General features: G+C 38.8%; 1 protein-coding gene across 1 annotated transcript in view; it reads left to right on the forward strand.

Moving 5' to 3' along the window:
- LOC144634533 (polycystin-1-like protein 2) overlaps positions 1-26,163 on the forward strand; it is a 27,011-nt gene extending 848 nt beyond the window's left edge. Inside the window, 20 exon segments of the mRNA XM_078493510.1 lie at positions 2,042-2,338; positions 2,923-3,219; positions 4,100-4,393; positions 5,180-5,479; positions 6,354-6,644; positions 7,521-7,643; positions 8,843-8,938; positions 9,446-10,178; positions 11,883-12,483; positions 13,449-13,634; positions 14,297-14,422; positions 14,981-15,169; positions 15,872-16,102; positions 16,620-17,354; positions 17,720-17,956; positions 18,405-19,486; positions 19,948-20,200; positions 21,163-21,331; positions 22,352-23,763; positions 23,765-26,163. Of these exon segments, the coding sequence (XP_078349636.1) occupies positions 2,203-2,338; positions 2,923-3,219; positions 4,100-4,393; positions 5,180-5,479; positions 6,354-6,644; positions 7,521-7,643; positions 8,843-8,938; positions 9,446-10,178; positions 11,883-12,483; positions 13,449-13,634; positions 14,297-14,422; positions 14,981-15,169; positions 15,872-16,102; positions 16,620-17,354; positions 17,720-17,956; positions 18,405-19,486; positions 19,948-20,200; positions 21,163-21,331; positions 22,352-23,763; positions 23,765-24,040 (7,767 nt within the window). The 5' untranslated portion in view covers positions 2,042-2,202 and the 3' untranslated portion in view covers positions 24,041-26,163.
- Positions 26,164-27,373: the final 1,210 nt, after the last annotated feature.

A 27,373-nucleotide genomic window follows, 5' to 3' on the forward strand; every position in this document is an offset into this window, starting at 1 on the left:
GTAACTCAATAATGCACGCTGTGACGTTTACGATTTGTTAAATGTACCATAATTTACATTTTGGGTTGGCTTAAGGTGGCTCATAATAGTGTAGTCAGAATTAGATATACCCATCTTTGGTGTTCTATCGCAGCTATACTAATGTTTAGGAAAATATTTTAGTACAAACTTGTGCAAGTTTTACAAATGAACAAATTGAGGTCATTGTGACGTCAAAATTCGTTGCCATGGTAACGTCATTTGAGGTCAAATATACCCTAATTTTGGACTTTTTGAGGCTAATAACTCAAAAACTACTCGGTGAAAGTTCTTGTTTTTGATATATTTTTATCTAACAGTCAAAAGAAACATTTTTGCCAGTTTTTTTTAAAAAAACTGTATGCAGGATTCGGAGCTACGTTATTTTTTTCATAAATTTAAGGTGGCTCTGAACCCCACCTACAGAATTTTTTACAAAAATTATTAGATTGTTTGTTTTGTCTATTTGACAAAAATGTATGAAAAACAAAAATTTTCACCGTCTAGTTTTTAAGATTTTAGCCTCAAAAAGTCAAATATAACGTATCTTTGACCACTTTGGACGTTGCTATGGCAACGATTTTGGACGTCACGGTGACTTAAATTTGTTAATTGGTAAAACCTTTACAAAGTTGTACTAAAAGTTTAACCTCAACATTATTAGTGTAGCAGTTTAGCTGTTATAGAATGCCAAAGGTAGGAATATAAGAAAAGCTTCGTCCCAGAAATAAAGAACTTGAGAAGTTATCTGATGATACCTATAAGAGTACACTTCAAAGTAAAACGCAGATAAACAGGGACTAGCAGCCAAAAATTCCTGAATTGGCATTTAAAAATGCATCAGAAACTCATAAGAATTTCTGGTACCATAATATGTAGCAACTGTGGAATTTTGAAATGGAACAATTGGAGCGGTATCAACACGATGATGTGAAAAACAGTAGGATGTATAATATAATGTCCCAATGTTCAAGTACAATTATTTCTGAACATACTGTATGCAGTGTAATATAGTAAATGGTTTGAACCCAGGAGTATAAGTAAGTCGTCTAGTGTGATCGTGCGGGTGAGAGTAGTTCTGTGAAGAACTGTTGTTGGTGACTGACGTTTCGACAACCTGAGCGGAAGTCATCTTTAGAGTCAAGTAAAAAGTTATTGTCAGTTGATGATGTTATACGTCTGGTCCGTAGAAGTTGATTGGTCAGTTCAGTCGTGATGATGTTGGCTGTAAGACTCGAATAAAGTTTGTGAACAGTAGGAGTATATTGGTCAGTTTCAGTTTTAGTCAGTATCGATCAAGTTTTGTCAACAACTAACGGCTCTTTACAGACGACTTTTTCACGACATAAATTGAACCAACCTCTTTTTTGAAACAGAACCGACAAACAAACCACCAACAGAACGACTTCGAAATTCATTTTCTCAGCCTCTGATAAGAAAATGTTGTTGGTGTTATCACGGATAATAACTTAGATCTTTAGTTTTTGAAAAGGGTAGAAATAACGCAGCATGATTTTTAAAAATTTTTGTCCAACTAACATTACTCAATCCTGATGGCTAAAACACACATGGCAGAAAGCAAACGTTTCGGCAGACGTGAGTGCCACTAGTAAAAAAAATAAAAAAGCCGATTTCTCAAATTGTTAGAGCATGCACACGACATTTCGAATTCAAACTATGAAATTAATGGTGTTAACGTCTAGTAAAACAAAATCTTTTTTCTTAAAAGAACTGGCTTTATTGGATTACACCACAATTGATTATTTCAGGTCAACTTTTTCTTAGACAGGGGCAATGAAATACACCAACCGAATTCGATTAATGATCTCCTTAATGAAGTTTTAGCATTTAAAAGCATCGTATTCACATCTAAACGTCGTTTTACATTGCTGCTCACGAGGGTTAAAGCATTTTAACCAAAATTATCCCCCTATTTTTGAAACTTTTGATTTTTTTTTACAGTGAGGTTTCTCGTTGTTGTTGGAGTGTCTGCTTTTACATTAGTTTTACGGTTCTGTTATAGTCCCAGCAGAAGGACCTTACCAGCTGCAAGTCGAAGCAACCAGCAGTTCAAGCTTGTTGGTGACATGGCGTGACGTCATCCTTCATAAAAGAAATGGTATAACAAGAGGGTATAACGTGCTTCTCACAGACCATGAACGTCAAGAAAACATCAGCTACGTGATGTTGAATGAAACTACTCTCTCCATTGAATTCTATAAGCTACTCCCTTATTACGCGTATGATGTAACAGCAATAGCCTTCAACAGCAAAGGAATTAGTCCTCCTTCCACATTTCAAGCTTTAACTGGCGAAGAAGGTAGGAGAATTAAAATTAAAGCAAACACGATGGCAACTCGAGAAAGAAACATGAAAAATGACTTATCGTCTGCCTTCTCAGAAATTCACAGAATTTTGTATTTTTACCTTGTTTTGTTTGTTTGCTTGTTTGGTTACTTTTTGAAGAGGAGAGCTAGTGGGAACTGTAATTAAATGTATGAAGCACGTGCAAGGCAGTTGTGCGGCCTATTAAATCTTTTGTTTGACGACGTTCTTTCCGTTACAGGAAATACAGATCAGGAAATAATAATCAGGGAAAAATAAAATTTTCATGGTCAGAGAAAAGTCAGGGAAATTTATTTTGAGTCCAGGAAAATTGACATTTTGAAGAAAAGTTTTTTTTTTCGTGGAAGTGGAGGCAGGAAACCGCTACTATATTTAACATTTTGTTTTTATTTGGTAAGGGAAATTTTACTTTTATCAGGGAAAAGTCAGGGAATTTTGAAAACTGATGTCTGTGGCAACCATGCATTAACTCTGATATGTTCGTTCATATTGTTAATGGGCGTACCAGAATCAGTTACGGATTTGTTCGATTTGATTTTTTATATATTTCCTTACCAGCACCTGTCAACCCTCCCAATGCGTCGGCGCAGTCTCTCTCTTCCACGTCCATTTCTGTCCAGTGGTCGTTTAACAGTTCCGTCAGAAATGTTTTGGGTATTCTAAGAGGATTCAAGGTTTACTACGTCAAGCAAAACGCGAGTGAAGTTCATACTTTGGTTACAGCAGGCGCCGATGAATCTTCTTTAACGCTGGTTAATGTGGAACCTTTCACCACGTATAAGGTCTCAGTGGGGGCTTTTACACTAGCTGGAGAAACAATAGGCAATCCTGTTGTCGTTGACACCCTGCAAGATGGTAGGTCTTATGATTTTTGTATATACCCTACCGAGACGAGTGGCGGGACTTAAAAACGTCTAATCCACAATACTCTAAATGAATTTTATCTAGAAACAATTTAGACATAGACATAGAAATAACTTTATTTAAACACGGTTAAAAAAACATCAGTGTAAAGAGATAAAAAGACCTAAAATACTGGTTTACGGGTTTGCCGTGTGAGTGCCTGTTGAGAAATTCAAGTCATTTGGTACACGTTTGATTGTTCGCGGAAATTGATGTTTCCATGGCAGCCATATCTTGACTTGACGGACACCTTTTTCAAATCTTGATTTTTCCTCTCTTTATATAATGAAGATTTTCAACTTTCTAGGAGTACCTTTTGCATTTTTAAATCATTTTTGACATTTTTTTTTTCATAAGAAAATCCATAAATTCAAGATGGCGACTGTTCGGAAATCACGACGTAATTCCCATTTCATATAACGTCATAATCGGACCTCGAAGGAAACATGAGCAATTTTTCTAGGGAAACCCGTTTCCCATGCAACTCAATTTGTTATAGTGTCATCGAGTACAAGCGCTGAATAATAAGGACAAAAGATGCACTAGACTCTCTGACAATAGGTCATGTTTGAGCGTTAATTCTCAAACTCGTTAATAATCCATCAAGTTAAAACAAAGAAAATCATAACCATGAAGGAGGTTTGGATGGCCAATCTTAATTAGCATAGATATTTATGATTTAATTTCTCCGTTTATTCTGTAGTTGTTGTTTCGATTAAGAAGATATATCAAACACTAGAGACAGTGTCGGTATTTAGATATCTCGATGAAACACTGTCTCTCGTGTTTGATATATTACGTAAAACAACGGTTCTTGTTTTCTATTTTTTAGTTCCAGGAGCTCCACCACACAATGTGTTTGCATACAACGTAAGTTCCACAGCGATCAAAGTTCACTGGGGATCCATTCCGGTTGACTTACAAAACGGAATCATCTTGGGATATCATGTGATTGTCGTGCTGAACTCAAACGTAGAACGCAACCTTACCGCATCACCAAACATGAGCGAAATGGTTGTTACAAACCTACAGAAATATACAACTTACCAACTTTCTATATCTGGATTTACCGTGATAGGAAGTGGAGTACAGAGTACACCTATCAATGTCACAACTGATGAAGATGGTAACTATTTGTTTTCTCCCCTCACTTAAAGCGGCTTTGTCACGGATTTTAACGGATTTTTTGAACAGCCAAAATTTATATTTGTGTTGTAGGAAACCTAAAAATAATAGTCCATTTTTATTAAAAATTGCTATGTTAGAACACTGAAACTGTTAACGAGCATCTTTGGCTGCGGATAGCTTGGATAGAAACGGATTGCAACTTGAAAAAGTTAGGCTTACTTTTTAAGTTGTTTTCGAGCTTCTTCAATATTTATTTAGCCGTAGCTTGATTTCTATCCGCAAATTATGGTTATATCTTCATTTAGATGTTCAAAGATAATGTTTTATGGGTTTAGTTGCCTACAACTAATTCCAGAACATTTTAGACCAAAAATCTGCGAAATCCCCGTGACATATCTCCTTTAAAAACAGGAGACTATAACCATGAAACTTATAACTTTGATTTGACCTTGCCAATTATTCAGAACCAATTAAAGTTTACTTTCCCGTGTGCAAAATATTTACCAACTGGTAGAACGAACCACTGCAAAAATCTCTAGCTCGAACAAGTATTGAAATATCAACCCCTAAGGGGATTTGAATGTGTGTTTAAAATAAGACATCGGACAACTTTTATGTAGTGGCGTCAACTGTAAATCAAAGTTAAGTAATAGTGAAGCTATGACTTTGGATTTTCAATACTCCCTAAGCGACTTTTTCGTTACTGCGACCAACAATCTATCAAATGGGGGTTAATTGATTGACAGGAATCGCTATCTGATCTTGTTCTTCATGTCTTGTTAAGTTCCTAGCTTACCACCCAATGTGAAAGCAGTGATGTTAAACGCAACAAGTATCCAAGTGACACTTCTGCCTCTTCCTTCTGAATTTGTTCATGGTATACTCAAAGAATACTTGGTGGCCTATGGACGGGTTGATGATCCTTTATCGCCAGCCACTGTTCGATCACTCCAAGTGGATCAGTTAGTTGTTAACTTGACCAATCTCAATGAATTCACAAATTACAGCATCCAAGCCTTGGCAACTACTTCAAAAGGACAAGGGCCAAATAGTGCACCAATTTATGTGAAGACGGACGAAGACGGTACTCTACTTTTAATTTACCAAACAGCAGCTAGTATATTTTTGTACGAATCGCCCTACATCGTTAAAGTATGGACGACTAAATCTTGTACGCCCCCGGGGGGGTTTTTTGGGGGGGGATTTATTTTTTTTTTTTTTCTATACCCCCCCCCCCCCCCCCCCCCGATACGACCTTGCACTTCACGTATTATGCAAAACGCTGCAACTAAGCACAACTTCAACACACCCCTGCAAGGAAAGCATACCCAATTACAAACACCAATCTCCAAAAACCAGCAGCATTCTGTCAAATACTGGATCAACCTCTGTGTGAAATTTTTGACAATGTAAACTTCAATAAATGAACCCTAGAGAACCCATATTTCACAATGTGTCATATTCCTTAAAACTGTTCCAATTTTGAAACAGGCTATCGTAAATAATCCCTGTTTATATGTATGTCATTTGAAAAGGTGCATAGGTTGAATTGAACGGAACAGCTAGCTTTTATAATAATAAAAGGAAGGCGTAAACAGGCCGCGTTCTTCTGGAAGACATGGAGGAACTTTAAGAACGAAAGGGTGACAACTATTTCGAATTTTAATGAGCCCATTTAAAGGAGAAAATAGATCAACTCTTCAAATATCAGTTACCTCTAAGTTTCTAAAATACTATTCTAAAAGCTCACAGCCTTTTCCGGTAACATCATTTTCCTAATAGCAATAGATAGGTTAGCTCGGATAAGTCTGCCGGCAAAATTTTGGAAACACTGCCCTTTTTCTGTTTGTGGCTGCGAGCAATATGATAAAAGAATTGAAAAAAAAATTCCAAAAAAAAAAGGAGAAAACAACCATTAATCTTTAATATAAATATAACAAAAACTGTGTTAACTTCAGTTCCAGCATCTCCTCCTTTGAACGTTAAGAATATCAGCAGCACCGTCGACGAAATTCGGTTGAGATGGCAGCCCATTCCTCCTGATGACGTAAATGGGATCCTACTGGGTTACATAATTCAGTATCGTCTTTCTGGTGCAGCACAATGGATACAAAAAGATGTGTCACCCTTTGTTCTTGAGACCACCATTGCTAATTTGTCTCAATACACCGATTATGAGTTCCAAATGTTAGGATATAACTCCAAGGGTCATGGACCAGTTAGTCCGCTCCAGAACATCAGAACAGAAGGTAAAACTAGATCTTTATTTTTTATTCAATATGCTATGTAGTTACATATTCTCACTGTAAAGTTGAGGTTCGTGCAAAAGTCCAGCTTGTCCCAACAACACAGAGGTATTTCGTGGATTTCTGGGCCTAGGCCTATGTCTTCCCTCCATATATAGTGGTCCTATGAGTACATTTGAAAGCACTTTTCAAAAGCTCATGCAATCGTTTTCTTATTGATCTTTTTTATCCATCCAATGTCACCATTTTGGCACCAAAACGATATGTCAAAATGATTGTTCTCAGTTTTAATTACACATCTGCCAATGTAATTTGTGTAATATTCTACATTAATTGCTCATTGACCAGGGAGATAAAAATGGAGACAAACATAAAAAATGCAAAATGAATAGAATCATAGGACCACATAATGGCATACATTAAGGGGGGTTAAAGGGACAATGTCACCATGATTTAATGCTACTTGAAAATGCAGTGAAGGTGTTGGTGTTAATAAGAAGCCTGTCATTGCTAAAATGTACTAATCATGAAAATTGTTCAAACGTGGTTTGGCTAAGGACGGATAGGGCAGTAGTGGTCTAAAACTTTTCTTTGTTGTTCAAAGGCTTTTTTGTTGATCGCTGAGTGCACCCTCATAATTCTATCATAGTTAACGCCAAACCGTATACGAAATCCCGTAATACTGCCCCATATTCGAGGGAATATGTGAAATGTAAAAAGTAACACTAAATAGATCTAAATAGCAAGCGCCTGAAAAATGAAGAAGTCGAAGAATCCACAACAGTGCCGAGAACTGGGAGCAAACGAGGTGGTAGTTGATTGTCTACTGTAGCAACTCACACAGATCTAAAAAAAAGCTATTTTTGGTTTTGTTTTCAGACCTGGATGAGTGTCAGACTGGTCAAGACAATTGTCACTACCTTGCAGAGTGCACCAACACTCAAGGATCCTTCACCTGCTCTTGTTTCAGTGGCTTTGGAGGCAATGGTGTCGTCTGTTCAGGTGTGGTTAAAGCGAGCCATATGATACGCACGGAACATGTAAAAATTAAACGTGTAGCGGACTTCGCCTTACCTTTTGTGCATTTGGCGAAACGATTTATATAAATGTCAGGATTTTAGTTTTATCGTGAACAAATCATGAACGGCGTAACGACTAAACAGACGACACGCTATTAACTTGAAAAACGACAGAAAACATTAATATACCTTTAAAGTGCTACTACGATCATTTTCATTCCTTTTTACATTTCGTGTACTTAACTTTCTTACTTACCTGCCAATTTCAATCCATACGAACATCAGAAGTCTTTTATTTTAACGTTTATTTCGAAATTTACGGCCGCCAAACCTTGCAGGTGGGGAAAGGAGAAAATGACGTCAGACCAAATCCAGGTGAATTATAATAACAATCAGCATAGAACATTGCACGTAAAATAAGCCCAAACTTTTTGTTGCTTTTCGCGTGATTTTCACTACATATTGTTTTATAATTTCACCGTAGATGGGACGTCATTCCTCGACGGAAAGGGGGAAACGGAAATAAACATTAAAATAAAACGACTCTGATGTCAATGGATTGAAAATTGGCAAGGTGAGGAAAGTCCTGACACGAAAATGTAAAAAAATGGAAATCGAAAATGATCGTAGTAGCACTTTAAAAGATACCTTGTACATTAATATAACTAACTTACCCCGTTTTCTGAAATTTTCATAAATGGTAACGAGATATTTGTGATACTGTGTTTTTCTGCGATAATTGGTTGTTTACTCGTTGTATATGGCTAGTAGTATCTTTACCCTAACACCGATAACGGGTTAAGTCAGGGTCTCTTATGTCACTGTAAACAGGGACTTAGCCAGCTCTTTGAAAAGTGGTAGATCTGGCTTCTAGCGGGTCCGGTGTTATTCTCCCTGGGGAGAATAACAAAAAGACCGTCTTACCTAAAATGCTTTTTTTTTCAACTTCTGGTGATTCTAGGTGTTTTTTAGTCAGCCCCTAATTCTAACATTTTATAGCAGAGAATTGCGCCATTTTTCATTCAGTACTAAATAAACACACTCGTGTACCTGTCACTTTGCTAGTCTAGGAGGCTTCACATTTTTCACTTGCTACAAGAAAAAAAGAAAAAAATACTTGCAGTCAGTATGTCACCATTTTGTCGTTAGAAACGATATACCGCTTTGGTTTCTTTCTTTTAGATATCGATGAATGCAATCCCAATTCCTGCCCTTATGGCGAGACCTGCATCAATGGCGAAGGATCGTTCTTCTGTCTGAACACAACGAATGACAAAGGTATTGATTTGATGCCTTCAATTTAGCCAAAAAACAAACTAGACATACTTTCCATGCACAGCCTTCAATTAATAGTCTTGTCTGAATAACCAAGCCCACATTGCCCACAGTTTGGTAAAGTAAAATGAAAGTGAAGTAACGATCTTTATTTAAAGAGGGTGGCACTAAATAGTGAACAACAGTAGTTAACTTGTGGCCCTCAATTAAAAGCTAAAAACTAATTTCAAACCTCAAAGTAAAAAACTATTTACAATACTATTTACAACATATTAGATAAATAAATATTCGGAATTAAAAACTACATATAAAAATGTAAAAAATCTAATTGCTCTTTGTCATTTTGCGTCCGTGATCTTACCAATCCTTACTGTCTTGCTCTGCCAATAGTGCATAACGGCCAGTGTATGATGTTACACTCATTTTGGTCAACACAACATTTTCACTGATGCCCTTCACATATCTTCCTCGCACAATCTAACATTGCTTCTTGCATCATTATTATTTCAGATAATTCATCTTGCGTGTTTGGATCTAATGCCAGAATCCTGAATATCGATAAAAATGTAAATACGTCAACAGAACTGACAAAACTGGAACGATACCTCTTTATGACAGAGGTGGATACAATTTGCAGTACATTGAGCTTTGAGTGGAAAGTTTCAAATGTGACATATCTGCCATTCAGCGTAGGAAAAGCGCATTCCATTACCGTTGGCTGGGATTCCGAATGGAGCGACATAACATCACTCGATCTTGGAATTTATTTGGTTGAGTATATTGTTCATTTCCAAGACTTCTATTTTCTTGATTATGGCTTCATTGAGGTGTTGCCTTCACCGCCAGTTGCACTTATTGCAGGCGGACCAGAAGTCTCAAGGAAACATAACGCCATCATGAGTTTGGACGCGTCCCCTTCTCGTGACGTGGATCTTGGACCAGGAAACTATGATGGTATGACATTTACGTGGTCATGTAAGAGAAAAGATGAACAGTTCTATGATGAGTTAAATACATTCAACCAAAATCAGTCCAGCTCAATAAGCGCTGCTGGAGGTTGCTTCGGAAATGAAACGCAAAAGATAGATGATACCAGTAGAATGCTATTTTTAGACACCAACACAATGGAAGTCAACCAATACTACGATATCAAGCTAACAGTACTTACTAAGAGTGGGATGAACAATACATTTGTACAACGAGTGCTCATTGTCACCGGCGAACCTCTCTATGCCGAAATAAAGTGAGTAGCTTTACATATTTATTTGGTATAATAACTCACACCAAATTGACTAAATGGTAAAACCCACCGCAGATGATGCCACTTATGAATATTATTTCGCGGATAAATTGTTGAAAATGCTTATTATGTGTCTATTGGATAGAAGTTGAACAAGATTTTTTTTGGTCAAGAAGCTTCAAGTAGTCACATTGCAGAATTGCTAAGTAACTAAATTTTCAGGCTAGCCGTGTGCTTACATTCTAACAATCGTTCGTTTCTTCACTGAAAACTTATGAAAGAAGTCACTGTCGATGTCATTTGTTTTTAACTGTTTTTTAAGGTTTAAATTTAAAATACCTATATACATCTTCACCGTCCACTTGTCTTTATGTACAGATTCTCAGGAATTAATGCCTCGCGGTGTGCATTCTTAGATTTATTGCCCCCGCAGGGTTTTGGCCCAGAGGCCAAAACCCGAGGAGGCACCCTAGGAGTCCCCGGGTGTATACATACAAGGACAAAGAATATTTGTTGAAAAAGTAAGAAATGTGTTTGTAATGGGCGAAGCGTTCTCGATTTGACAAAACTAGGCGCGCACAGTCGTCTCGGGTAATATTTTAGCAAGCGCGCACGGTGGTGTCGGGTACTTGCAACCACGAGGTCGCGTTTCGTCACCTTCGAGCTTCGCCATCTTCTAGCAGCATTTCGTTTTCCGGTTTTGGTTTACGCGTGTTCACAGATTTGTTCGAGCGGTTTCTCTGCTTTAAGTGATATTTGAAGCAGTTGTTAGTAATACGTCGAAAGATTTCGAGCAATTGGTTTCGTGTTCTTGGCTACGTGTGTTCCAAGAGCTGGTTCGAGCGTCAACGTTTGCTTTCGGGGGTTTGTATCGTATACATCTTTAATGCAACGAGTAATAAACAAAAATGTAATACAAGGTAATTGGTTTCGCTAACAAACTGTCAGATTATTTGATCCAAAGAGTGGGTTGAATAAGAATCAAAAATTGTTTTCTCGAATCTTTGAACTGTGCCATATTTTGTTACTCGCGGAATTTTTAGGCTTTTTGGCCTGGAAATTATTGTTAGTATTAAAGTTAATTTTGAATGTTATAAGCCAGGAAATAAGCTTGCGTGTTGTCACCACGAATAATGTGTTATGTGTATTTCCGCTAGGTTAATATTTCCGCGCGCTAGGTAATATATTCGACTTGAACTTGTGAATTAATATTTTTAGGATGCAACGGTGTCACACAACAAGAAATTCCGCAGCAAACAATGTCATGACGTACATTGCACAGTACAAAAGAAGCCTAATTGTACAGTCCATCGGCATCAATAATTAAAGGCGACAAAAGACTCCACTAATCCTAGATTATTGCTGTAAAACAAATTATAAAAAGGCGGGGGCAGCTTTATAGTGAGAACTATTGCTAGTTGTAAGTTGATTAAGCTCAGTGTTGGGATCAGTTCGCGTTTATTGTTTATTCACGTTAGTGCTGGAATGCTTAAAATGCTTCAAATTAGTTAACCTATAAACGGCAAACCCTTTCCTGATCGCCCCCAAAAATCTGAAAATTCACACCTATCATCCCCCGAAAAACTAGCAAATCTTAAGACTGTAGGATGAAGCGAGCTCCATCCTCCTTTTGCTTAAAAATCCTGAAAACTTACACCTATCAACCCCGACAAACTTAGCCCTTTTGCTATCTTTTTTACTTTGCAGCTGTATTTTAAATTGTGGGTCAGAGGTCATCCCAGCAGTGAAGATGATTCTGGTCTCTAACTGTACCAATCCTCCTTGTTTCAAGGAAAGTGCTGAGCTGAGATATCGGTGGTCGCTATTCCTACTGAATGCGTCATGGTCAGAAGAAGTTCAACAATTACAAACCATGACAGGAACTGCGCTAAATACTACATATCTGGTTATCAATCCACATATGCTAGTTCCTGACCAAAATTATCGCCTAACCGTTGATTTAGAAAACGTCAATGTTGACAATTCTAATGGTTTTGCTGTATGGCTTTTCAAAACCAGTACTGTCCCCACTGGTGGGACATGCACCGCAAACACGTCATCAGGAGTCGCTGTTAAAACAACATTTACCGTTGATTGCACCAACTGGGACGATCCGAACACGCCACTTCTTTACGAGTTTATGCTTCCTTTAGCAGATGGCCTGAGTACCATTTTGTCGTATGGATACACTACTGCAGCAGAACTAATTTTACCACCAGGTGACCCTTTGAAAAATTATACTCTGACAATCGAGGCCGTGATTACAAGCTCCACTGGTTCCAAAGCTAATACTTCGATAAACGTTCAGGTGGGCGAATATTGACAGTTCTTAAAAACGATGCATGTAATGTCTAACAAGCAGCTTACGTTGTCTTTCCCTTGAAAAAAGGTAAAGTCGGCGTTAGGCCTAGAGGCCATCAGTCTGGAGCTTATCCCAGTATCCATAGCATTAAGCGACTAGGAGTATCTCTACTTCTCCCTGGATCCTGGATGGGATACTTATCGATCATAGGGTTCATCATCATCAAATCTCTTCTCGCCAGTAGGCGCATAAGGCCGTCACGCTTTCTGTCCAACACTCCCTGTTCCGTGCCACCGCTTTGGCTACCTCCCAGCTTGCCCACCCTGCCTTGTTTCTTTCCTTTTCCACTGTCCTTCTCCAAGTTGTCCTTGGCCTCCCTCTCGCTCTTCGGCCTTCTGGTGTCCATCCCAATGCTGTGAAGCAGTCATTCGCACCCTCTCTCCTGAGTATGTGTCCCAACCAGTTCCACCTTCTTCGTCGTACCTCGCAGCTTCCATCATAGGGTTACCCCCAGCATTAATTTCATCTGTATCCATAAATATCCTCGTGTGGAGAGAAGTACTTTGAGAGTAAAGTGTCTTGCCCAAGAACACAAAACAAGTGCCCGGCCAGGGCTCGAACCCGGATCGCTCGTTCCGGTGTCCAGCGCGTTAACCATTATACCATCACTTATCCCGCTCTCACTAAATTTGTTAAAATACGAAAAACAAATCCAATGACTATTTTATTTATGGCTGCTTTTGAATCATGTTCTTTATGATGCTGAGGGCTTTATTTTTATCGCGGCCACAGGCAACGTATTGCACGCACGTTTGACGTCATGTATGAAATAAAAAGAACCTCAGAAATCCAAAACTTCGTCATACGGAGATGTTTCAATCTGAAATTGGTCAATTGCAGCAATGGTTATTATTTTAATCTATGAAGGCTTAAAAAATTGAAAACCTGACTGGTAAAATTTCAACTTGCAGGTTTTGCCTTGGCCTTTAATGAGTACTTTAAATGCGACAGATGAAATACGCCGTATTTTGGAAGGTCCTTTTGCAACGTTTATTGGAAGAGGAGATTTGAAACGAACCACGCAGTTGGCCATCGCTGTTTTGAAATCCTTGGAACTACAGGAGAGTGGGATTGTTAGCAAAGAAGAAAAAACTGAGGTACTGAATCTGTGACAAGTTTATTTAGCGCCGTTAGAACAACCTATATAACAGAACCATGCGTTAATGTATCAAGATTGCTCTTTGTTTCAGAGAATTTGTTGTTACAGACAGTCCACACTTCGAGTGCTTCAGGTTGGGAAGTCTGACTCCCTACAACATTGGTTGATTCTTGCTGTTATTGTATAAAATGTTTAGTTAACATTGTCAACCACTTTTCAATTTGTTGAGTAAGCCAAATATGTCCTGGTAACCAAAGGTAATGAAAAAAGTGTCTGCTTGCTTTCATTAGTGCTAGGTCACCTTCGAGCTCTTTCAGACTTTACAGTTGCTTGTTGTTGGTTTTTAATAGCTAGGTGGAGTACCTAAATGTATTTTCCGAAACTCGATGAAATCGTCACTCCCACTCATTCATTGAACGCATGATTGCACACAATATTTTTCTTCCCGCGCTCTATTCACCCCGTGTTAAAGAGACCTCAAAAGCTCCATAAAGATGGGGAAGCCCTACAGAGATCCATGCGGTGTCTGTCTGCGCGGGCGTAACACCTAGTAATCAGAAACACTACACTGATCTCAATCGCGGCCTTTATGGTCAAAAACTGGTAATTATTTATATTGAAACGGAGACCTTTTGACCAACATAAGCTTCTCTTTTCTAGATCAAAAGCTTCATTGTAACAACGCTAAGCAAGGTGGAAGTCCGAGACCTGAGAAAACTAATACAAATTTCTTCCATTTCGTCACTGGCGATGGACGATCCAACAGATGTCAAACCGGACATTCTGGTTAGTGGTTTGTTTCCCGTGTTTTTGTTTACAGTAAGCCGGTGAATTTTGCCGTTCAGCATACTGTTTTCTATTTTCATAACTCTCTTAGCATTTGAATTCAAGTAGATAGCCTCGATCCACCAGTTGATAAACCAGCAGTAGCTACAATAGTACCCAATCCCACGAACCATGGCTGACATAATCTAGGATATCCAAGACTTAAATCCTTTTTTCACTTTTATTCTAGCTCTTAGCACTAGATATAGAGTTCTTAAACTACGGATTTCTCAATCGACTTCAACTCACTGATTCAAATAGCCCAATGGTCGGCCTCCCATCAGAGGTTGTAGTATTGCTTTCTACATAATTATGGATCATAAAAGCCAGCTGAAAAGCGTTGAAAGGTTAGAATATATCAACACGTAAAAAACATTTCTTTTTACGTCACATGCTAATTATCATTCAGTGCAGGTATACGTATTTCTTTTGACAAACACTGAAACTTAGAAAACCAATTAGCCCCCATATCTGGAATTTTGTGATCAACAAATTCTGATCATTGGTATTGTTTGGCAGCAAATGGTGATGGAGATCCTGCAGGACATGACAAATTTGTTTGCCAATATCCTGGCCACAGGGACTGCTTTGGACGTGCCTTATTCTCAGATAGCTGAAAAGAATTTGGTTTACGCTATTGGAAAACAACTCCAGGCTTCTTTGAGTGGAGGTGGAGGAGAAGGAGAATTCGACCATGCAAATATAGATGTAAGTGACACTCATCTAAAGCCCGGGCCAAACGAGGATGAGAGTTGATGAGACTTCAAACTCTCACTCTCGTTTGACATGGAACTCTCATGCACTCTCATTGACTCTCATGCACGCTCATGCGCACTCGTCGACTTTGAACATGCTCAAATTTTTCATGAGAGTCGATGAGCGTTTTCTCTCGTTTGGCCCGAGTTGATGAGATCCAATGAGAGTTGATGAAAACTCTCATGAGAGTCAACTCTCATCGCCTCTCATCCTCGTTTGGCCCGGGCTTAAGTCTGGACCTCACTGGGTGGAAACAAACGTGACATGTGACACCCTGATCGTGTTGTTGTTGTTGTTGTTGTTGTTGTTGTTGCTTCTTCTTCTTCTTCTTCTTCTTCTTCTTCTTCTTCTTCTTCTTCTTTTTCTTCTTCTTCTTCTTCTTCTTCTTCTTCTGCTGCTGTTATCATTTCTTCTTTTAACGCCTGGTGGATAGGGCCAAGGGGGGGGGGGGGACCATGTGACAGAGGATCTGTAAATATGTGATTTCGGGATATTCCGTGTTTAAAAGGTTGCGCCATTAATAACAACTACAACTTCATACATTGCACTTGAACCGCAGTACTGAATCCGTTACCTCCAAATCTTTGTTTTTGTCTTCATTACTCTGCAAAAAAACGATTTACACACTAATTTACTAACAACTTTTCACTTTAGACCTCTTTGGAAGTTTTGCGAAAAATATTGAGGACCGTGACCAATGGGAAAGTTGTCGGCGAAGAGCCTTCTGTTGTAGATACAGAAGCTTTGGATGCACTGGTCGTAAGACTACATCCTGAGGAGGTGGCTGGTTCTTTGCTGACTCTTGAAACAGGTTCCGTTCGGTTACCCCACTCGGCCAATATGAGAGAGCTATTAAGAGGTGCTGGGGACTTCGTCGATATAGAGGTATCCTTTTATGACACCTTTGTTGTAATTCTCAGGCGAAATTTTAGCCTATGTATCTAATGATGTAGACTGAGCTATTCGTACTGTCATGGCTTCGGGAAGCAGAACCTTCATATAACCATAGCTGACAACAGCTTCTTTTATTGCATGGATAAATGGTCCATAATGACTTATTTGGAACGCGAAAATGGACTGCTCACCAATTAGTTCAACCGAATTGCTTTTTTTATTTTTCAACACCTTACAAAAGAAAACAGAATGCTGATTCCTGAGATAGCTTGTTCGGTTGGCATTGAAAAATCTCGTGCTCTTTTTTTGCAAGTTTATGGAACTCCCCTGTAAGGGCTTTTTTTTACAAGGCATTTAGTTTGAAGTATTCGTTGGTGATAATTGATAATGATAATAATAACGATAACTCCAGAATACAGAAACTTATGCTCCAAAAAAACGCAAATTTAGTTTTACAGGAACCCTTCATTTTATCTGTGCAATTATCGGTATTCTTCTTTCACATCAGGTCATTTCGTCGCCAGTTAACTATTTTAACTGGGACCCCAGCGCAGATCTCATCACATCACGTGTTCTTACAATCGATTTGAAAGGGGAATCAGGTGAAGTTCTAACAGTGCGAAACCTTACAACCGACATACAGTTAGGAATTCAAGTTGACGAGCAGTCAGCCAATAATGAGTCACACACTACAGAAACACTGTATATCAAGCCCGGAAGGAGCCAATATCACAAACTTCACGTGATCCGCGAAGGAACCTCTTACCTGGTAACAATAATGGCAAAGGACAGTTTACACCTCTTTGTAAAATATGGAAACAAACCAACGGTAGAAGATCATGACAAGAATTACACTATTCCAGACTTTTCTTCATGCACGAAAAATGTGACAGTTACGGACGAACAGGAAGAGTACAACTGCACTCGCAATCCACACCAGCTACTTTTGACAAATGAAGTTCTCAAAAAGCCTGGAGTGTATTATTTAGGGATCCTTTACTCAAGAAACTCTTCTTCTGGTAACCATTCCCATCGTACGAGGAGGTCTTGTTTTAGCACTAACAGACAAAAGCGGTCGTGTGTTGAGACGAAGAACCCTCCACCTCCCCTAGGAGTTTATGAAACTGACACCATTCCACCTTACGATCCACGCACAGACTTGAACTACACGATAGAAACTGATGAACTCGGCTGTCGATTCTGGTCACATGACAAGGAAAAATGGCTGACAGAAGGCTGCAAGGTACTGATATATACCTCTTGTAAAGAAGCTATATGCTTTTACAGACAAAGTTAAACCTGTAATCGATCTATTGTTTTTTTTTTGTCGCGCATATTTTCCACCAAAAATAAACCAAAGAGTTACAAGACAAAAATTAATGAAAAGTTGCCCTGTTTTGACTTTTGTTGTAACAACCTTGGAGTTTTCTTTCATTAATGACCATACGCTTGCACACACAGAAGGTCTGTAAACATCAACGGCAAACGTGAGAGGACTGTCATTTATATCCCATTAAAGACTTTGTGCAGATCAAAGGGCATAGCGCTATAGTACAGCACTGGTGTATTTAAGGTACTAAGGTTGTTCTGATTGTCTTTTTCTTACAGGTCGGCCCTCAATCCACAAAGCATCGTCTTCTATGTATGTGTAACCACCTAACATCATTCGGTGGAGGACTCTTGGTAGCTCCTAACCCTATTGATATGGATACTGTTTTTAAAGAGCTCAGCCGCCTTGATGAGACTGGGAATTTTGGAGTTCTGCTTACAATCATCTTCGTGTTTTTGTTGTATTTTATCGCTATCGTCTTCGCCAAGAGAGCAGACAGGAAAGATCAAGCTAAGGTAAGGATCTGGAAAATGAAATAAAAAACATTATACCAGAACATAACATAAAAGAGCAAATACGGAAACGTTTCTGCCCGGAAATTGGTTATACATAATACTAAATTTGAAAAATCTATTTAGCGGACGTTTAGTGTATCAGCTGATTTTTCAGTAATTGAGGGAATGAAAAATAGAAGCTGAGAAGTAAAATGTTCACAAAAGTTACGTTTTGATGGATTAAGTATTATATGACTTATGTCGATTCACTTTGCTCGAAACAGAGAGGAAATTTAACGAGCCTGTTATCGTATTTGGTTTTACCAAACGCCTCATACCGTTCTCATTTTTAGTCACATTTTTACATGCCCTTGATTCATTTGATAAATCCACATCGAATAGCACATCACCAAGTAACGAATAACCAAGAATCTTTAATATATCAATTCTTCCTTTGGTTTTAATTTAGCTTGGTCCAAGGATTGTACTGGAAACGGAAGGCGACCTTTTGTCCAGTCAGTATGAGTTCACAATCAGTACAGGTGTGTGGGCAGACAGTGGTACCACAGCTAAGGTTACCATGGTGCTTTACGGTAGCTCTGGCAATAGTGGACCAATCATAGTGTTTCGGGACCTTGATCCTACCAGACCTCTACTTTCCCGTGGCAGTGTCGACAAGTACACTATTTGCCTTTCGACAACTCTTGGAACACTACACCACGCTTATGTCTGGCATGATAACTCTGGAGAAAGTCCTTCTTGGTTCTTAGACTATGTTATTGTCAGGGAAAAAGAGACTAGGAAAGAATGGAAGTTTATATGCAATCAGTGGTTTTCTGCAGAGAAAGACGATGGAAAAGTCATAAGGAAGCTCTCAGTAGAAAGGACAAATTCACTTCCTGAATTTCAAGAAGCGTTTCGTTCCACACTGTCCAGCACACTTTACGAAAGTCATTTATGGATGTCGTCAGTAACCAAAAGGCCAGCAAGCTCTTTTACTCGTGCACAGCGTGTCACGTGCTGTTTGTGCGTTGTTTTCACTGCTATGCTGGCCAATGCGATGTTCTTCAATTTGGGTGGTGAAACTACAGAGAGCACCTTAAAAATCGGTCCACTGAAGGTCTCGATGAGACAAATCATAATAACAATACAGAGTTGCTTGGTAATAGCTCCCATCAATTTTCTTATCGTTGCAATCTTCAAAAACTCAAGGCCATCTTTCGACAAGTATTGCTGTAAGCGCTCTAGAGTAGGGCATGAACAGGACCTGGAAGAAAATGAAGTTGACGACCAGCCCCTGCACCACATCTTTGTCTACGTTGCTTGGTTTCTTTGTTTTGCGACCGCCATTGCCTCTGCCACGGTTGTTTTCTTCTACAGCCTGATGTGGGGTAAAGAGACAGCTGATGAATGGCTTTCATCAATACTTATGTCTATAACAATGGATATCCTTGCCATTCAACCTGTCCGTCTTGTCATTCTAGCTGCTGTGGCGGCCATTATAATAACCAAGGCAAAGAGAACGAAAGCAAAACTTTCATCAAAAAAGAGGTATCTTAATATCTTTAAGTTATTTTTTTCACAAACGATTATTTTTTCTTGATGTATGACGCTTTGCCATTCTTGGGAATTTATTTTGCATTACACAATATGATCGATCGATCAATCGATCAATAGTCTATCAATGGACCGACCCACCCACCCTCCCACCGACTTATATTATATTCATTTTACCACCGCCTGGTTAGATCACGCTTGTAGCGCCAGTTTCTGCAAATATTTCATTTGCTAGGGTGAGGACTGTATTGGGAAATATGGGTTGATGGAACGAGACCAAGTGGACGTCCATAAAGAAACGTTAACTTAAAGAATGGACTAATAATCATTCTTCGATGACAACCGATAAACAAATTAAAACTTCAACAATTTAAGGAGCTTCACAGAATAGAGTGAGGAAGATTGAGGAAGCTGACGCAGCAATTGTTGTTCTAACTTCTTATTTTTTCCCACAGGTCTACAGCATGGGAGGAAGAAGAGAATGATGACATGCCTGAATTTTATAGCCGAGCGTTACCAGATCCTATGCAGTTGGAATGGTACAAAAAATACAAAGAAAATGAGGCTAAAACCATGTCAGCATTCAAGTCGCTAACGTTTTTTGTTTCATTTCTTTTGATACTGGGAATTGTTTGTTACGGAAACCGAGACTATCACCAATATTTAATGGGTAAAGAAGTGAAAGCCATATTCCCACGTGCTGCGGAGGTAAGTCTTTATTTTTATTTTTTCAAAAACAAATTAAGCAAGTGGTTGGTTACGATATTTAGCTTTCAGTGTTACTCGCAGTTGCAAATGTTATGTTGGCACTCAACAGACAAAACTAATTGAAAATATTAATGGAACTAATTGAAATTAAGGGGCAACCTGCGCACTATAGGGTTGCTTTACATCCTGTCACCTTGATTAACGTACTTGACCTTCCATTTTCGTGTTTAAATATTGTATGTAAGTTTTATTAGTTATGATCTTTGGTAGCTTCTGGGAATAGTAAAAGGTAACTTACAGCTTGTAAATAATAAAGATGGTAAATTTAAAGCTCGGTGATAAATAATGAAAATGAATTTTTCAACAATGACATGAGCATGGGATAAAGAAAAATTCTGAGTCCCCGACGGGAATCGAACCCATGGCTCAGATACGTTGGGGTTTTTTTTCCTCACAACGAGTCTCTCGTAGCTCAGTTGGTTAGTATCTGGGAGGCCATGGGTTCGATTCCCGTCGGGGACTCAGAGATTTTTCTTTGTCCCATGCTCGTGTCATTGTTGAAAAATTCATTTTCATAACTTACAGCTTATATGTATTAAAATAAAGGCTTTTATCTTTTTCACTTATGTTGCTAAATGAGGTTTATTGAACTGTGTATAGTCTTGGCATTCAGTTTTCTGTAACACTGGTGATTTAATTGCGTTTCAAACTTGGTTTGACTTAATACATTTGGCTGATCCTAACGGAGTATTTGATTACCCTAACTGTCACTGTTCAGCAGAAATTAATTTGTAAATCAAATGTTCCAATTTGAACTCAACTTTTTCATAATTGTAAATATTTGTCATATTTTCATCCCTTCCTATCTCTTACCTTAAACTAAGAGGGAGGCACTGGCCCTCTCCTCCACCATGTTTTAACGTGCTGCATGCATTTATTTTCTTTAAATTTTATTTTCTAAGGTTAAAGATGCCTTAGGGTTTTGGACTTGGATGATGAACAGTTTTGCTCCTGCTATCTATGCAACGAATTGGTACAACGGTGACGAAGAAACTAACAAAGTCTACATAAGTGACAAGAGTTCTGTTTTGATTGGCATGCCACGGATTAGACAACTGAGGATCGAAAAAGGTAAAGATTAAACTCAAGTCTGTGTACGTACCAAGCTTGCTTTCGAGTGAAGATACTGATTATTTCCATATCAAACTCAAACTACACGTAAGTGGCCTGTGCGCAGGTTTAGGTGTGAATCCAAACTGATCCAAGAACGATCTGAGACATTACGATTTACTATCACCTTTTGTTTCCTAATAAAATAATATTTAAGGTAAGTTTTATCGCAGGTCGAGTGTCCTTGTACAACAGCTGTAGCAAAACAAACGTGTTAGCATGACACTTCAAAGAACTTCCAAACCAATAGTCATTACTTCTACAAGGCCTTTTCCTGTACCCCTTTAAAAATACTACAGTAGATCCAAAGGGTCTCCAAATGAAAGATTTTGTCCATGTCCTAGCATTCCTACACAGGTCGGGCAGTGGTTGATTAATTTTTTTGAAGTTAAGATTCACTGTCATCTCTGTTTTGTGTAAACTGTTCCTGTTTGCCCCTTGTTACTCATGTGAAGTTTTCTAGCTGGAAATGTTTGAGGGCCAATTACGTGTGATACTTTAGCCACTCGGTGCTCAATGAAATCTGCGAGCTGCAGGAATAGCAGATATTTAGGTACCATTCATTATATTAGGGTGGCATCTTCCTTGGAATCTTCATGGAACTATATTGAGACTCGCCCATATATGTACAATAGGTTTTTAACGTCATCAGTCTAGTCGTCGCCACTTTGAGTAATTGGTGTTGGCTCCGTATTAAAGATGTTTAGTTCACTGTTTGTTCGTAGCGCCAAAACAGTTTCTGATGTAACCAAGATATCATGTAAGCTAAGTGCACTGAGCTTCTCAAAAGGAATTTGCCTTCCCAAATGTTTATCAATAATGCAGAAAAACAAACGGTGATTAAATGACGTGCATATACGAACATCGCATCAGTGTTGTAGTGCACGTTTAATTAAGTACATTAACTTCATTGCTTATGCATTCCTTACTGGTAGAAATTGCCTCTTTATTAATCCAAAAGTCCTTTCTTTTGACCGACAGACGCCTGCCCCAAGAGGATTGTGGAAAGTTACAACGTTACAGAAGTGTGCTACCCTCACTACTCCATAAGTTGTGAGGACAAGACACCTATGTATCTTCCCAAATGGAAACATCTTCCTTCTGATGCTTCGCCTTCCTCCTTTAACACGTTATGTCCAAAGCCTTGGCGATATAAATCGTCTGATGAGATGAATAACTTACCAAAGATAAGTCCTCGAGCAATATACGGGGGAGGTGGTTATGTGGCTGACCTGGGGTACGATCTGCAGACAGCGGGAAGAGTTATGACAGACCTAACTGGAAACAACTGGATTGATCGTCGAACCCGAGTGGCGATTGTGGAATTCAGCATTTTTAACAGTAACAAGAACATCCTGGTGGTTGCAAACTATTTCTTTGAGTTCCTACCTACTGGCAGTGTTTTCAGTCACGTCAGGGTTGAAATGCTGGAGCTGTATGGCACAGAGTCGAGTTTGGTACAGCTACTCCTTCTTTGCCGTCTTCTTCTTATTATCATGATCGTCGTTTACTGTGTCATAGAAATTGTAAAAATGTGCCGTCAAAGAGGATTGTACTTCAAAAACATATGGAACTGGCTCGTTCTTGTCCTTATTGTAACATCTGTGACATCTGTAGTTATTCACATCGTTCGAGAGAAGACAACCACAGACACCATAAAGGAACAGCACAAGAACGTCTATGCTACAGTGAGCTTCCATAAAGCTATAAGTTTACTGGACATTGAAACCGTCTTTCAAGCTGTTGTTATCTTTCTTGCAACAGTCAAGTTGCTAAGTCTCCTTCGCTTCAGCAAGCAAATAATTTTTCTCTCCATAGCAGTTCGGTTCGCTGGAAGTTATTTGGCCTCTTTCTCGGTAGTTTTCATTGTCGTCTTTTGCTCGTTTGCCATGTCTGGTATGGTAGCATTTGGCGCCCTCGTAGAATCATATTCCAGCTTTCTTCGAGTTTGTGTCTCCCAGTTCGAATTTCTCCTTGGAAAGGCGGTACCTAACCTCCAGATGGCAAAAATTGACCCTCTCCTGGCCTTCCTGTTTTGTGGTCTTTACATTTGTTCTATGACTATCCTTGTTCTGAACGTGTTTATCGTTATTTTAAACTCTGCTCTTGAGGAGGTTAAGGACAATCTTGGCGCTGTGACAGACGAACTCGACCTGGCCGATTTTATAACACTTTATTTCACCCAACGCATTTCTAACATTTTTGGAAGGAAAAAACGCAAGACTCGTAGACTTTACTGCGAAAATATGACCTTCGAAGACGAGTGCGCTTATGTTGAAAATTGCCTCATTGAGATCGATCGCAGAATCTCCATATTGGCCCAAGATGCTCTGACGGAAGGGTGTGTTCGTTTGAAGAGGGCTCGGTTGCGAAAGACATCTCGGATCCAAACCCCAAGCTCACTTGATAAATGATAAACCAGACCCAGCCAAGAAAGAAAGTACCCGTCGATGCAATGACCTACCCCAAGAAGATCCAGCAAGCGACGAAGAAGAGTCGACTTGCTGCAGTTCTGAAAGTGAAGATGTTATGAAAGACATCTCCAATCCTTTGTATTCGATTCCGTTGTCTACAACGACGGAAAAGGACAAAACTAATGAGATGGCAAATCGACCGACCTCGCCCTCTGAAATTAATATGGTTACTGAAGGCGAAAACAGTGAACTATAAAGCTAACAGAATTGTGTCCGGGCATGTAATTAATCCTCGTACGTTTCGTATTTTTTTTTTGTAGTCCAAATTAGGCTCTAGCAGTTTCCTACCCACTGGAACTTGCTGAAGTTTCAAGTCTTTTAATGCTAGTTAGTTCACGCCGACAACGTTTTGAAAGCTAGCGGTTTAGGAATACGCTTTGGAAAGCCAAAGTGACTTGTTCTTGCCTGTCAGATTGTATGCCATAAACTTGCCTGTTTTATGGGGCGGAAAAAGGTATGACATGGGGCGTTTTGTACGTTGAGCCTGTTCACTTAATTTAAGACACTAAGCCAAATTAACTAAACCAACCAATTTTCTTAAAAAGGCTTAAGCTGAATTCCTGTGCTCGTTCCGTGTACTGCAACGACCTGTTTTGATTTGTGCGAGAATGAAGCTAAGGCTCATAAGTGTGATGCAGGTGCATAGTCAAGATGCAAACCATCTGGCCACCACGCCTCCCATTAATCCGGTGGATAGTGTTATCCATCCTTTCAACAACCAGGGCCAGACTAAAAGCGAGACTGTAAAGCAATACATAGAGGATATTACATGGTTGCGCGGAGATATGAAATTTATCTTTGAGTGTTCAAATCGATATCCCACTCGTTCGCTGCGCTCACTCGTGAGATATCGATTTAAACACGAGATTACGATGTTTTTGACGATTTTCCGAAGATTACCGACCATTTTCCGAAGATTTCCGAAGATTTGCAAAATGTTGTCCGAAGGTCGTACGAATGTTTCCGAACATTTCCGAACTTTTCTGAAGATTGCCGAAGATTGTCGAGGAAGATCCGAAAATGGTTCGACTTAATATCGATTTACTTTGGCTCATTCAGCATTGAAACAGGGCAAACTTGTCAGAAAATGTTTGGAAATCGATATCTTCACATGTGAAAATAACATGTTGTTTTCACGAGTGAAGATATGATTTTTTCGCGCGAAAGATTTCCTGGTATTTCACTGTTGTTTATATAATAAAGAGGGTTTGAATAAGAAAAGTAAATATATCAGTGATTGTTTAAAATTTGGATCATTTGTCAGCCGTTAGTCAGTTGACAGTAAAGATGTCAACGATGATGACGGGATTTGTAAATTATTTCTATTAGTTTGCCAACAGCGAGTCACTGGGTTATGCTTAATACATGCATGTGGTCACCAGGTTTCACACGGTCATGGTAACGTCATAGAAAGTCATAAAAATTTGAAATTGTTCTATAGGCCTGGAAAAGTTGACATGCTGTGACAAAAAAAACATACAACCTCGTTCCTAAATAGGCCTCGTTGGGTTTATCAGTACTCTAAGCTGGCTTACAGTACAAAACTAAAAAATTTGGGAGCTTCCTTTTTTCAAATAATTCACTTTAGAGACTTGGGTAAAAGGAAAACCAAATCCTCATATTCCGGTTAACGTAGCCTAAGTTACCGTTTGAAATCTGGATCTTTTATTTTCCTGCCGGATGTCTTGGACATACAGTGTCCAGGAGCTTCGCTCCGACAACGTGGCTGTTTACATAATTATATAAAACCGAACGAAAACCGTGTATTTTAGACTTCTAAAAACGGTTGGATACAAACTTTTTCCTGTAGTATTAGGCGGTTGTTTATTTAGTTTCTTGCAACTATCAAGTACTTTAGCAGGTGCTTAGAAATCCAACAATCACTTGAACTAGTCTAAAACCAAGTGAAATATGACTTTTTTCATTATTTCTCAGCATGAAGATTAAATTAAGAATACTAAGCTGTAACCAGCTGTTTATTCAACTCATTTTGAGTGTTTTAATATAATATTCCACCCCCCCCCCCCCCACCTTGTTTAGTTGAATTTTGCATTTTACACAATAAAGCAAGTATCCAGGTTCCAGCCGTCTTCTCTATTCCATTTCTGTGTGCCATTTCTCGTCATCTTCACCTAACGTGCTCAATTAAAATGCAGCGTCAGCATTTTAATGATTTTTTTAATTTTATTTTAAGGTGGGAATTTCCATTAGATTGCATTTAGTTATTAAGGTGGCACTCGTGCAAACTTCAAAGTTTTCCTTATCGCATCGCTTCAAAATAAATCACTACCGTTTTCCGCCAGTCTGTCAAGTTTTCGAGTACCCAATTAAAAAACGATCGGCTTGTGTATCAGTTGTCAAAAATGTGATTAAAATTTGTTGATCTGTAAATTGCATTTTAACGTCGGTTATACAACCCGCAAAATAATTAAAATGGTAGAAAACTCCAGTGGAGGTGATTAATCTTTATGTTAAACATGGTAAGAATATAAAACAAAATTATAAAAGCAGTCATTGTAAGGTTTCTCCGCGGCATTTTTTGTCATGAAATGTCATATCCCGTTCCTATGGTAATGCGTGATAAATGGCAAGAATACCCTGTTTCTCAGATTCTGAAAATTGTGGCAAAAACGTGCCTGATTATCTCCGTCATGTTTTTGAGTTTTACACCCTGGAGTGCAACACTACTACTACTTAGGGGGCAATTGGTTGATATATGAATTAAATATGATGACGGCACAGCGGTCAAATAAATAAATCACATGTTCACCGTGAATAACTGATGTTGTTCGTTATTTGTACCCTGAGTCGCCCTCTGTGTTTCCGTGCTTCTGATAAATTCGTGGCCTTTTTTGCAGATCCGTACAAGGCCATCGGTATAGCGCAGATCAAACGTACTTTGACAGACTTTTCCTTGGTAACCAGTCCTTGAACAGTCTGCAATTAAGCCTTGTGGACATTTTTCATCTCGTTTTGTTTTCCTTATTTCCGCGTCTCGCTGGACGCAATTTTCTCGTCTGCATTTAACGACTGGATTGTGGGGGAACGTTAAGAAAAGAAATTTTAACTAGCACAGACTTCTCCACGAAGACCTGCGTTTTACGGTTTCTGAAAAACAACCGAATTAGTCATCATACGATTGAGAGTAAGTATAATCTGTTATTTTAGTGTTTTAAACTTTGAAATGTTTTTCACATCCGATTTTCTATCATTTACTAAGCGCCCTTAGGGATATTTTTTTTAACTTAGTCGTAGTTTACTTTTAAAAATATATATATAGCCTGCCGAAGGAAGTCGGTAGCAGTAACATGATAAGCATTTAGGCAAAACTTGGGCATTTGATGTAAAATTGGTATATTTCGTTTGAGAACTGAACTTTAACACCTGATTGTAAACCAACTGAGGATCGATCGAGCGTTTTCAGGTTTTTTTCTTGTGTTCGAAAACGTCTTATTTTTCTGTGAAATATCACTAAAATCGGACCCACAACGACAACTTGTCTGACCAAAGAGTCAGGTCTTCCTTCGTT

Source organism: Oculina patagonica, chromosome 13 (genome assembly GCF_052425735.1).
Source record: "Oculina patagonica isolate OP01 chromosome 13, crgOcupat, whole genome shotgun sequence".
Lineage (NCBI taxonomy): Eukaryota > Metazoa > Cnidaria > Anthozoa > Scleractinia > Oculinidae > Oculina > Oculina patagonica.